This window comes from Thermobia domestica, chromosome 17, assembly GCF_964235325.1.
Source record: "Thermobia domestica chromosome 17, izTheDome1.hap1.1, whole genome shotgun sequence".
Lineage (NCBI taxonomy): Eukaryota > Metazoa > Arthropoda > Insecta > Zygentoma > Lepismatidae > Thermobia > Thermobia domestica.
Window position 1 is genome coordinate 94408967 of NC_137470.1, and position 12166 is coordinate 94421132.

The 12166-nt window shown below is 38.5% G+C and overlaps 2 protein-coding genes across 3 annotated transcripts in view; one reads left to right on the forward strand and one right to left on the reverse strand.

The window, feature by feature from the left end:
- LOC145673899 (piwi-like protein Siwi) overlaps positions 1 to 6440 on the reverse strand; it is a 147881-nt gene extending 141441 nt beyond the window's left edge. The window contains exon 1 of one of the 2 annotated variants that reach the window (XM_081743708.1): positions 6181 to 6440. In XM_081743708.1, coding sequence (XP_081599834.1) covers positions 6181 to 6286 — 106 coding nt within the window. In that variant the 5' untranslated portion in view covers positions 6287 to 6440. The remainder of the gene's footprint in view (positions 1 to 6180) is intronic. The other variant, XM_081743704.1, reaches the window with a different exon arrangement.
- Positions 1 to 12166, forward strand: part of LOC145673900 (uncharacterized) — a 34001-nt gene that overhangs the window by 6631 nt on the left and 15204 nt on the right. The gene's annotated exons all lie outside the window — the stretch shown is intronic.

Here is a 12166-nt window from a genome sequence, read left to right on the forward strand (position 1 = left end):
ATTTCCGCGCATGTGTATACATTTTTGACGTAGTGATCAAAACATAACATACTAGTCTGTCAAAACTAATGAAAACAAGGCAGTAGATCATTTTGACATGCTATAGTTGCTCACATTTTTTATGTTCATGGCGGACATATCCGTAATGGCAAAAATCGACATATTTCCTTATGTCCACCATTAGAAGGCAATTCATTTATACACATTAAAGTATGTACAAATTTGAAGACATGCATTTTTGTGTCGTTTTGAGTCGTTTCGGGCTCTGTGTGTACTTTAGTTCCTCTATCTCTTGGACTACAGTCGTGCGGCTGTTCTGAGTGACAATTCGCTTTAGTGCTCGGCGAGTCTTATCGCTGAGGGTTTCCTTCCGACCTCTGTTCCTCTTTGCCGATGTGTTTTCTCCATGAGTTCTGTAAGCCGTGATTACTTTTAGTCACTATCCCAGCGAGAACCGAACGGCAACAATTTGCGCTTGGAAATCAGGGAGATTTTCCATTTTACACTATCACTGTCTGCTCAGTTCACTGAATATTTCCGCTCTATTTCTTCTCACATAGTACAGAGTTTTCCTAATACATTACCACTCATAGCCCGACGCTGTGGGTGCCGCCTGCCCGTAGCGAACCCACACATCTGATGTGTTAGAGGAAACTTGTTGCGAAAAGGTGGTTTTCAATCTAGAATCAAGAGGGTTTTTTTTTTCAATCGCAGCACCCATGTGGGCTCGACAATGGTATGGCTTGGTGTTAAATAAGAAAGCAGCATTACCAGTTTAGCAGGCTGTTCTTTTAGGCTCTTAAAGTAGCAACAACAATACAGCATTGTTGGGAAACGGATTCAAGCTGTTCCAGATTTCTCCACATAAAAATGTACAAGTTTGCTTTGACATTTTTGCGTACCCTTATTTTCCTTTTGATGTTGGGATTTGGACTATGACAGATTTCAAGTGGAAAATCTATACTTGGTAGTTTTAAAAAAGAGATGGATCAAACCTGCTACTAAAAGTTAATTTGATCAGTAGCGTAACACAAAAATGTCGGCCCCCCGCATGATTATTTTTGGGCCTCCCTTTCCATCTCCATTAACTTCCTACTATATTATGTTCCAGTAGAAGACAATGGTTCATAAATCATAATTAACATAGTGACCATGGAATATAATTAAAATTAATGCTCATCAAAAAAAAAAAAAAAAAGCAGACGAATTGCTGAATGTTCATTTGAAGCGGTGTAATGTTCTAGCATTTTTTTCCTGCAAATATTTCTGTTATATTAGTTACGCCTATTGCTCTTGTTCTCTCACATTGAACACTTAAAATACTGAGACTGGTCAACCGTTCTTGAGACATGGAATAGAATAGAATAGAATAGAATAGAATACTTTATTAGTCATTAGACAACATCTGCGTAAATAATATAATTTTGCAGTTTTAATTTTGAAAAAAGATCTCTCCGCTGCAGAAACACTCACTGGTAAGGTCAAAAATTAACAAAAAAGCTCTGCATACACCGGGAATGCTAAAATCCAAAGTATACTTACATATTAATAGGAGATATGCTAGATCCCGAATTGTTGTTTTCAACTTTATTTCATTGTGTAATACCAACTTGAAATCGCAACAATGTAAGTTATAAAGGTTCTGAACTGAATGTAGTAATAGGGATGCATATTATTTTGCTTATATTTTTGCGCCAAGAAAAGACATTCTGAGTACATTGTACAGTCAATAGCAAAATTATTTTTCCTTAATCCCCGAATGCTAAGATATTTTTTAAACTTATATTACCAGAATGGATAAATTTTCATCCAGAGCATATATTTCCTTTTCTAAATAAATAATATTATTTAGGGAAATGGATATTCCGTATTCAGCTCACTTTTTTGTTGCTTATAGTTTTCGACATTTTCTTCGCGGTGGGCCCCCAAACTCTGCGGGCCCCTTGGTACTGCAGACCCTGCGGGCCCCTCGGTTACGATACTGAATTTGATGCGTAAAAAAGTAAATGATGAGAACTGTGAGCGTTGTAAGTGCACCGTGTAGGGGAGTTGCCAAATTTAGATCGGTTTTGGATCAGACTGCAGGGGGCACGATGGATCAGGGGTAGAGTTCTTACCTCTAGAGCGTGGAGTCCCGGTTCGATCCCCGCCCAAGTATGTTTTGCGGTGGACAACATCGTATTCGTGAGTTTTCTCGGGGAGCTCCCACTTTCTTATTCCAGCAATTCTTTCATTACCATTCATTGATTTAATCATTGTCTCCCTTAGGCTAAAGGATATAAACGTGGGACAAACTGAAATATTTCATTTCATTTCGTTTGGATCAGACTGCGTAATATTGAAAAAAAAAATAGTTATTCGAAGAATAAAAGCAGGTTACGTTGCCCCCAGGGGAGGAAAGACAATGTTTTGAGATAAGTATGTAGTCGAGCGTACTTAGTACAGCTAAGACCTGCCAATAATGTGGGGTGATAATTACCTTTCATCGTGTAATTGTGAGATTGCATCAGTAACGTACAAGATTTAAAATTTGAAATTATCTTAAATTAAGTGTATTGTTTTAGCTTCTATATAATGTGCATGCTTAAAGATTACACTTTAACGTTAATGCTTAGAAATAGGTCTGTCAATCTCAACCAACCAGTTGCCTAAACTGAACGTTTTTTTTTTCCTGGATTGCACCGATGCAAAACTAAAAGATACCTTCTGTTTCTTGACGGACACGTTACATAGCAAATACCCAGCAGCCTGGAAAATTTGTTTTGGATTGATTTAAATTATATATATATATATATATATATATATATATATATATATATATATATATATATATATATATATATATATATATATATATATATATATATATATATATATATATATATTAGGGTGGCAACCAGTTATATGTGAAAATTTCGAAATTTATTTTAACAGAGTCCCACCCCTTAAATTTATTCCTTTTTATTACTTAATCTTGTTTGCAAAATTTCATGAAAGTAATATTTTAATATTTAAAGGTCGCTCAACGTGCTCAGACTTATAGCTACGTTTATGTTACGTAAGCACTACATGCGAACCTCAGCGTGTCTTAACCTTGATCAGCCCAACTTTCTCTTTTTGAGATATAGTTTTCACACTTACAATATATGACCTCCAGATCTATTCACGACGTATTGTAAAGTTTGACGATGATATATTTAGAGATCTCATATATAGGGTGCGTGACGAGTATATAACATTGGGCGCCTGTGAGTATATTATGCAGATCCGTTCCAAAGGCTGTCCGTTACAAAAAAGCCAAAGTTGTGTCGACCAGACAACACCATTACACCAGAGCTGTCTTCAGCACTGGATCGTGCAAAAATGAACGACAGAAATGCCACTCATGTCCTAGCTGCTGCAGCGGAAGCTTTGGGCCACAGCTCACGAGAAATCTGCATTAATAAGGAATTTATTAGAAGAACACGCAGAGAGTACCACAGGGAAATCGCAGGGGAAAATTGTTCGTCTTTTTCATCTGGTGGTCCACTTACAGTGCATTGGGATTAGAAGTTGTTACCTGCTCTTACTTCTAAGGAATCAGTTAATCGCATAGCGGTTCTCGTTTTGGGGAATGGCAAAAAATCTGCGAGTTTTACGTCCCACGGTTATGCCGGTTAGGCTAAAGGAGACGGTGATGATGATTAATGAATGAAATGGTGGAATGAAGAAAGTGGGAGGAAACGGGAGAACACCGAGAAAACCCACGCACACGGTGTTTGTCCACCACAAAGTTCACTTGGCGGGGGCTGGGATCGAACCCGGGACCCCAAGCACCAGAGGTGAACGCTCTACCACTGAGCCACCGCGGCCCCAGGGGGAATGGCAACACGAAACTATTAGGAGTACCTGTTATTCCAAATGGAAGTGGTACTTCCAGTCTGAAGCTGTTCTTAAATTGCTGGAAGATTGGAACTTAACCACATGTGTGTATTTCATCTGCTTTCAACAGCATCTAACACGGGTTCCCAAAATGGAGCTTGTACTCTGCTGGAACAGAAAATACAGAAGAATCTGGTCAGGGTCCCTTGCAGGCGTCATATAATGGAACTAATTATGGCGAGAGTGTTCGACATGGTTTTCGGTGTTTTCATAGGTCCATGCATAAAACTCTTTCAACGTTTCTCTGAGTCATGGAACTCAATTGACAAGCTAAAGTTCGACACCAGAATCCAGAACGAATTTGTCGCAGAGGTTTTGACCCCAGTAAAGTATGAACTGATATCTTTCTTCAAGCAGCAGCTGACGCACTATCAACACAGAGATGATTACAAAGAAATTTTGCAACTTGCTCTCCTGTTGTTGGTGAAGCTCTTCCAGGATCTATGTTCGTGGTGAAGGAGAATCACATTCTATGTTCCTGTGGTGAAATTGAAGATGTATCTTTCCCGGTCACAGTTTCACCTTACATCTCGACTTCAACATATTTGTCGCCGCAGTGTATTTGAAGACATGGTATTCCTCTCCTTTTGCGCTTTCAACTGCAAAGAACCTGAATCTCCTACAAGAATATTAATGCAAAAGTTGCAGAAGCAGTATTGCGCAATTTCTCACGACATCTGTGGTATTTGAGCGAACCACTTATTGGTCTCAGTTTCTTTGATCCTGACGTCCCAGCAGCAGTGAAGAAAGACATGGTTACAGCGTTTTTTAAGGGATGGAAGAGAAGAACTCGTGCGCTTAAGATATGAGGAGACTACGAAGGGTAAAGCCTTTATGACTTCGTTTCCAGGAACACAGAAAGCCTGTTTGAAGCACTGGAGATCACCAAGGACTTTTTTATTAGAAAACCCTGAAACATGGGAAACGAACGATGCTTTCCTTCAGACTTGAGAGTGTGTGAAAGGTCTGCTTATTATAAATGATCTCTCAGAGCAAGGAATTGCATTGATGCAAAACTTCAATGGAAAACTGACCAATCAGGAGGATCAGTCCCAATTTCTTCTCCAAGTTGTAGAGCAGCACAAAAAGAAAATTCTTCACCCCAAGTGAATTCATTCTCAATCAATTCTGTATTTCTGTATTTTTTGCTTGCTGTGTTGAATATACATATATTCGTGAAACATAAATATTACTAAACGATGGTTCCAAGGATATTTTTGAATTTCATAGTATTTATATGTGAAATTTTACATTTTATTGGTTTTAAGTGAATTTATGGATGTGTTGAGCGACCAATATATACACAAAAAAGTTTAGTAGATAGAAAAGGTAAGTATAACTGATGTTCGGTCATTTAGAGGAGCAGACTGTGACACGATCACTACCTAGTAACAGCCATAATAAGAGATAGAGATAATCGTTGAATAAAGGAAATATTCAATGTCTCAAAACGGAGAGTTTTAATTTAAAGAAATTAAAGGAGAGCCAGGTGAGATAAGAATACCAGATTCAAGTTTCGAACAAATTCTAGGTTTTAGAAGGTTCAGAGCGCACTACTGTTGAGGATACTTGGGATAAAAATAAATATAGCATTAAAATTTCAGTAGAAGAAAACCTGGGATACGCGGAAATACGTAGCAACAAACCATGGTTCGACCAGAAATGCACTAAACTAGCAGAGAAGAGAACACAGGCAAAATTGCATTGGCTACAAAATCCAAACAAAATAACTACAGAAAATTTCGTAGACATTAGGCGGAAAACTTCAAAAACGTTCAGAACAAAGAAACACGATTTTCTGAAAGCTAAAATTAAGGAACTTGAAGATAACAGTAAAAACAAAAACATTTGGGACACGTATAAGGGCATCAACGAATTTAAGAAAGGCTATCAACCTCGCGCTTATATATTAAGAAAGCCAACAGAACTGTTCTAACTACACTCACTACACCCAACCGAATAGAAGTAGAAATCGCTAGAGGTCTGCGCGGATACAAAATATCGCATCCGCATCCTTACCGCATCCGCAGCATCTCTATCCGCATCCGCAACATCTCTTTCCGCACCCGCATCCGCAGATAATGAGGTAGCAAATATGTACAACTTACATATTCTATAATACACGTACAAACGAAACAAACGAATCAAACGAAACAATATATCAGTTTCCTCGTGATCAAATACTAACTACGATAAATAAAATGTAATATAAACCGTGCAGATACAAATTAGAAATTAATGAACGATTTATATACTTACCCAAGATGTTCAAATGCAGATATCGGACCAAAATAATCCCACGTAGGTAATATCCCCTCAATTGACTAATTTTAGAGCACGTCACTAAGTTTTTAAATTTCATCATTACTCATAAAAAGGGGCATTTTTTCTAAGCTCAAAGGCCAAATAAAAATATTCGTTATTACGAAATAAAAATTAATCACAGTACCGCAAACACATCCACATATCCCGAACTGACACTAGCACCACTAATTGCACTAAATTAACGAAACTAACAACGCAGTACAATGCATGCTTTCAGGACCAAGCTCCTATGTGGCTAAGCGGTTAGCGTTCGCGCCTTTGGAGTGGGAGACCCGGGTTCAGTTCCCAGCGGGAGCTCATGTGGTTCGGATTCCACGTTAATCAGTAGGTCCTCGTCTCGTATAGTCTCGCTGCTGAACGGGACTTTAAACTCAAAATCAACTCAAGATTTCACGACCACGCTTTTACTGAAACTAGAAGTGAAAATAACTTCGAATACAAATAGGAAGTCTATACCGTTAATTTCGGGAAGAGGCAATAGAGGAAGTTTAGAATTTACTGCTTTTATTTGCAGCCCCCACTCATTGTTGGACACATTTAGGGTAGGAGAAACAACGCATTGGTTGTTCTTTCTTTCTTTACCAGAGGCCTAGAAGATACATACATATACACATACACACAAGAAGAAAGAGAGCGAGAGAAACAATTGCTGTTATAAAACTCCAATCCCTCGGTATGTTCATTGAGGTCCGTGGCACCTCTCCGAAGAGAGAAATCTGTGGGGTCGCAAAGGTGCATTCAGTATCTCTGTACTTCAAAGGAAACAGTGAAGAAGATTTTTTCTTTTTTTAAGAGAGAGGGAGAGAGAAAGATGGGCGTATGATATGATTTGTTTACTATTTCGGTGACCTACGCGCTTCTCAAGTTTGTCACAAAAGGCAAAGATAATTCTGCTGACCAGTTTTCAGTTTATGGAAGGGGATGCGGTGCGGTGCGGATGCGGTGTTTTAAATTAGGGTTTAGTTCCTGACCTCTCAAGCTAGAAAAACTTTATTTGAAGACATTTCTTCCTCTTCAAGGCGAATGGTCTGAAAATTTTCAGCTTTATCAGAGGGGCTTTGGCGGCAATTATTTTTCTTTTTTACAGCAAATAGCGGTACTTGAGGAGTGGCGATGGGGCCTGTCGTTTCTTTCTGTTTAGGTTAGAGATGTCATTCATCTACAAAACGGCTGCTAAAAATATTGAAAACAGCAATAAAAGGATAACTCTCCTGTCATTTTTTTGCCCTTTTGCTGTCAATGAGTCACAAGCTTCAAACACACTTTCATTTTGATTTTAGTAATTTTCAACTGGTCTTAAAACTTTTAATTCAAAACCAACGTTTCTAGTGCTCTTTCCACCATTATCAGAAAATTCACAGCATATTTTTAGGTAGAAAAAATGTAGGAAACATTATCCGCAACTTTATCCGCTATCCGCATAAAAAAGAGATATATATCCGCATCCGCGCAGACCTCTAGAAATCGCTATAAATAAATTAAAGAAACACAAATCTTCGGATGTAGATGAAATTCCGGCTGAGTTAATTTTACCTGGAGATGAAAAATTGTGAAACAAGATACACAAACTTATTCTCCTTATCTTGAACAAGGAGGAATTACCACAAGAATGGAAGGAATCAATAATTGTACCAATTCACAAGAAAGGCGACAAAACGGATTGTAATAGTTATCGAGGTATTCCTCTCCCGCCAACATCCAACAAAACACTCTAAACCAGGTATGTCAAACTCAAGTTATGCATGGGGCGAGCCAAATTAACGACGGGCCTCACCTCAGAGAAAAGTGATACATTATATTTCGATGTTACAAAATTTAATATCGATAACAAAAATTGTAAGTAGTAAAACATCTTACCGGTATTTTTTGTCGAAATGATATACATTTTGACAAATGTAGTAATTATGCTGTCTGCAAACAGTTAAATCGTACGAGCCATGCAAATTTTTATTAATCAGATCATTTTTAAAAAAAAATATTCGAATAGAGATGAAAAAATTACACACAGTCATGAAACAAGAACATATTGTTAAATAGCCAAATGAACAATTACAGAATTATACTTACATTACTGATTTTTCCTTGAGAATTCGCATCTTTTACGGGAAACAAGAGTTTCAATGTCAGCTACATGATTCTGTGAAGATGCTATTTTCAGGATGGAAGACAAACGCTCTGCTGTAAGTCTTGATCTATGAGGAATTTTGCTTGTGTTCATAAGGGGAAATAATTGTTCACAGCGTTAGGTGGGACCAAACATGGCTAGTATTCTCGCAACAAACTGACGCATTGCAGGGTATTGATTTGGCAAGTAAGAAAAGAACTTAGGGATTTATATTTCATTATATTTGTCTTTCAACACAGAATTGCACAGAATTTTAATCATTTCCATTTGGATGCTACTATCTGCCTTCTGAACGTCGAAGGAGAATGGAGCACTAAACAAAGAGAAATCACTCTCACACAATTCGAAATCTTCAAACCTATTCTCAAAGTCATTGATTAATGCCTTTATATGGGAACCATAACGAGTGAAATCATAATCACTGTGAGACTTCTTGAAATCCTGGCAGGTAGGAAAATGAATTAAGTTGCCAGTGCTCATCTGTCCTCCCCAAAGCCTGAGTTTTAATTTAAAGACCTTAATATTGTCATACAGGGAAACTACAACCTGATTTTTTCCTTGCAACTTCAAATTTATATCATTTAAATGCCCTGTTATGTCCACCATAAAGGCCAAATCCTGTACCCAAGTATCATCACAAAGTTTGTCAGGTCATTCGCCTTTCATTTCCAAGAACATGTTAATTTCTTCCAGAAGAAGCCAAAACCGCTTTAAAACACTGTAACATGAAAGCCAACGAGCCTATGCATAGTATGGTAGAATCTCAAATTCACTTCCGATGTCACGAAGTAAAGATGAAAACTGACGTTGATTCAACCTCCGAGAACGAATAAGGTTTACAACTTTTTTTCACAAATTTCAAAACGTGATCCATTCTTATAACTTTTGAACACAAAACTTCTTGATGAATAATGCAGTGGACATGATGAAATTTACTACTTGGAGATTCTTCTTTCTGTTTGGCCAGTAACATAGCAACAAATCCGTTCTGTTTTCCTGTCATGGAAGTAGCCCCGTCTGTTGCTACACACACAAGTTTTGATAATGGAAGATTGTATTTTTCCAAGAGACTAATTACTTCATGAAAGACTAGCAGCGTTCACCCCGCTTCGCTGCGGTCACCCCGGAACGCAATAAACTTTGTTACTTAGATAATTTTTACTTTTTCGCTTTCAAGTGATATGATAAAAACCATTATAACGCCTGTCATTTATGTTAACCCGCCGAGTGACACGGTCATGCGGGTTGCATATAAATACGTTTATTTTTATACCTATGATGAACTAACAAAGGATTTGTACGTAATGGACACCTGAATGGTCAATTATCTCAAGACACTGGTAATTGAAAATTAAAGTGATATGATAAAAACCATCTAGGGTCCAAATCCTAATAACCCCCCAAAAATAAAAGAAATTGGTTCAGCCGTATTAGCGTGATGAGCGGACAAAGGATTTGTACGTTCTCTTTTATATATATAGATGTCCTCGCCGGTTGTTGTATTTTTAAGAGAAACTATGTCCAGTAACTCCTCAGTTATATTTAACTCATTGTCACATGCCCGTAGGGATGCGGACGAGGCGAGTCGAGACAGGATTTTCCTGAAAAAATTCGAGTCGAGACACGGCTCTTCCAATAGAGAAATATACATTTTTCGAGTCGAGACATCACTTTTACAACACATTTTCGAGACGAGACAGCCACAAATCTTGTATCGTGCGGATCCCTACATGCCCGAATGAACGCAGCTAATTGTGCCACACCACAAGTATCTGAACTTTCATCGACTGCAAGGGAATATGACGTGAAACTTTCAACTTTTGAGAACAACTGCTCACTTAAATAAGTAGCAATATCATCAATCCTCTCTCCAACAGTATTTCGCGACAAGGAAATGTTTTTGAAAGTTTGAACTTTATCAGGACATACAATTTCAGCGGTTTTTACAAGACACTCTTTTACAAATTAACTTTCACTAAAACACTTAGAATTCTTTGCTATAAGTTCTGCAATGACGTAACTTGCTTTGAGAACGGCTTCATTGTCCTGTTTCACATTCGTGAACATAGATTGTTGCTTACCCGAGAGCAGCCTTAAAATCGCGCAATTTATCTTCCCTTGATTTCTCTTTATACTGGTCATATTTTGCACTGTATCTCTCGCAATGACGCCTTATATTGTATTCTTTTGGCACGCTTATAGTTTGTCCAAAAATCAAACAAGTAATTTTATCTTTAATTTCGCAACAGAAATAGGCGATATTCCACTTTTCTTGAAAAACACGGGGCTCACATTTTTTAATTTTTTTTATTTTTTATTTTATTTATTTATTTATTTATTTTTGGGTGCTTGAAAGTTTTGATAACGAAATTTACTGTAAAGCACAAGATAATTGTTTGCTTAGGTAAGCAAATGGCCAGTTCAGCGAGGTAGACTTGCACACGTTCGCTACAATTCATATACACTTCGCACTGTGTAAGAAGACACTGAGCTCGGCTACGGCTATGCCGAGACAAAGTAGAAACTCGAATACACATGTGACATTTCACAACCCCCACTGCAAGGGTGGAAATTGGACGAGGCTGTGACGACCAGTCCACTCCTTGTAATTGAAACTATTTTCCTTCTGTAAGGGGGAGACTGAGTGGAGAAATACATCACAGAAGTGCAGCAACAACAATCGGTTTTCTCATTGATGCTAAGAAAAAGTTTTAAAAAAACATTATTTCTTCTTAAAAAGTGCACAACAATCTTTCTCTTTCAGAAAGTAAAACTAAATATGGATTACTGGGAAACTTCGATATGCGAAAAACCTCAAGCAGTGAAATAGGCCAGCGGGCCTCAAATCACGGGCTTCCGGTACACATGCGGCCCGCGGGCCCCATGCTTGACATGCCTCCTCTAAACATTCTACTAAATATTAGCAAGATTAACCCCAAACGCAGATGAAATCATTGGAGATCGTCAGTGAAGACTTAGACGAAATCAATCAACTACCGACCGGATATATACCATTCCCAAATACACGAACCGAAGTGGGAATACGATACCCCGGTACAACAATTATAAAGGTAAGAAAGAAAGTTCTGTCGCTTTTTGTGGAGGTCTGTGTTCAATTGGCCCTCACACCGTGAGTTGAATACGAATGGAGATAAGGTCAGTGGTTGATGTGGGTATATCCAATATACTATCTGGTTGTGCCAGTTCAGTTACACCGTGAACTTGCGTAAGGACAGAGTGAACATGGGACCTCCACAGAGCGTCATAAGAGAGCATATGCAGTACCAGTTTAAACTGGGGTCAAACGCCGCTGCAGCGGGACAGAAGATATGCCAGGCCTTTGGTGAGGGTGTCATGACTACGCGGACACTGCAGCGATGGTTTAACAAGTTTAAGGACGGTCACGAAACATACCACGTGCCGGAAGAACAACACATATAGAAAATGAAGATCTTCAGGCAGCAATTGAGGCAAACAGTGGCCAGACATGTGAGAAACTGGGACTACAATTCAGTGTGAGTGGAGAAACCATTTGACACCACCTCCATCAACATGGAAAGCACAACAAGTTGGGTCGATGGGTCCCATATGATTTGATTCCGGGCCAGAAGACAACGCGAGCAAACACCTATGTTTCTTTGTTGTCTCGTTTGAGGAAGGAGCCATTTCTGGACAGGGTGTTGACATGTGATGAGAAGTGGATCTGGTACAAAGCTCCTCGGCGGCGTCATCATTGGTTAGCATCCTATGAACCGGTTCCAAAACAGCCGAAACGAGCACTGCCCTAAAGAATGT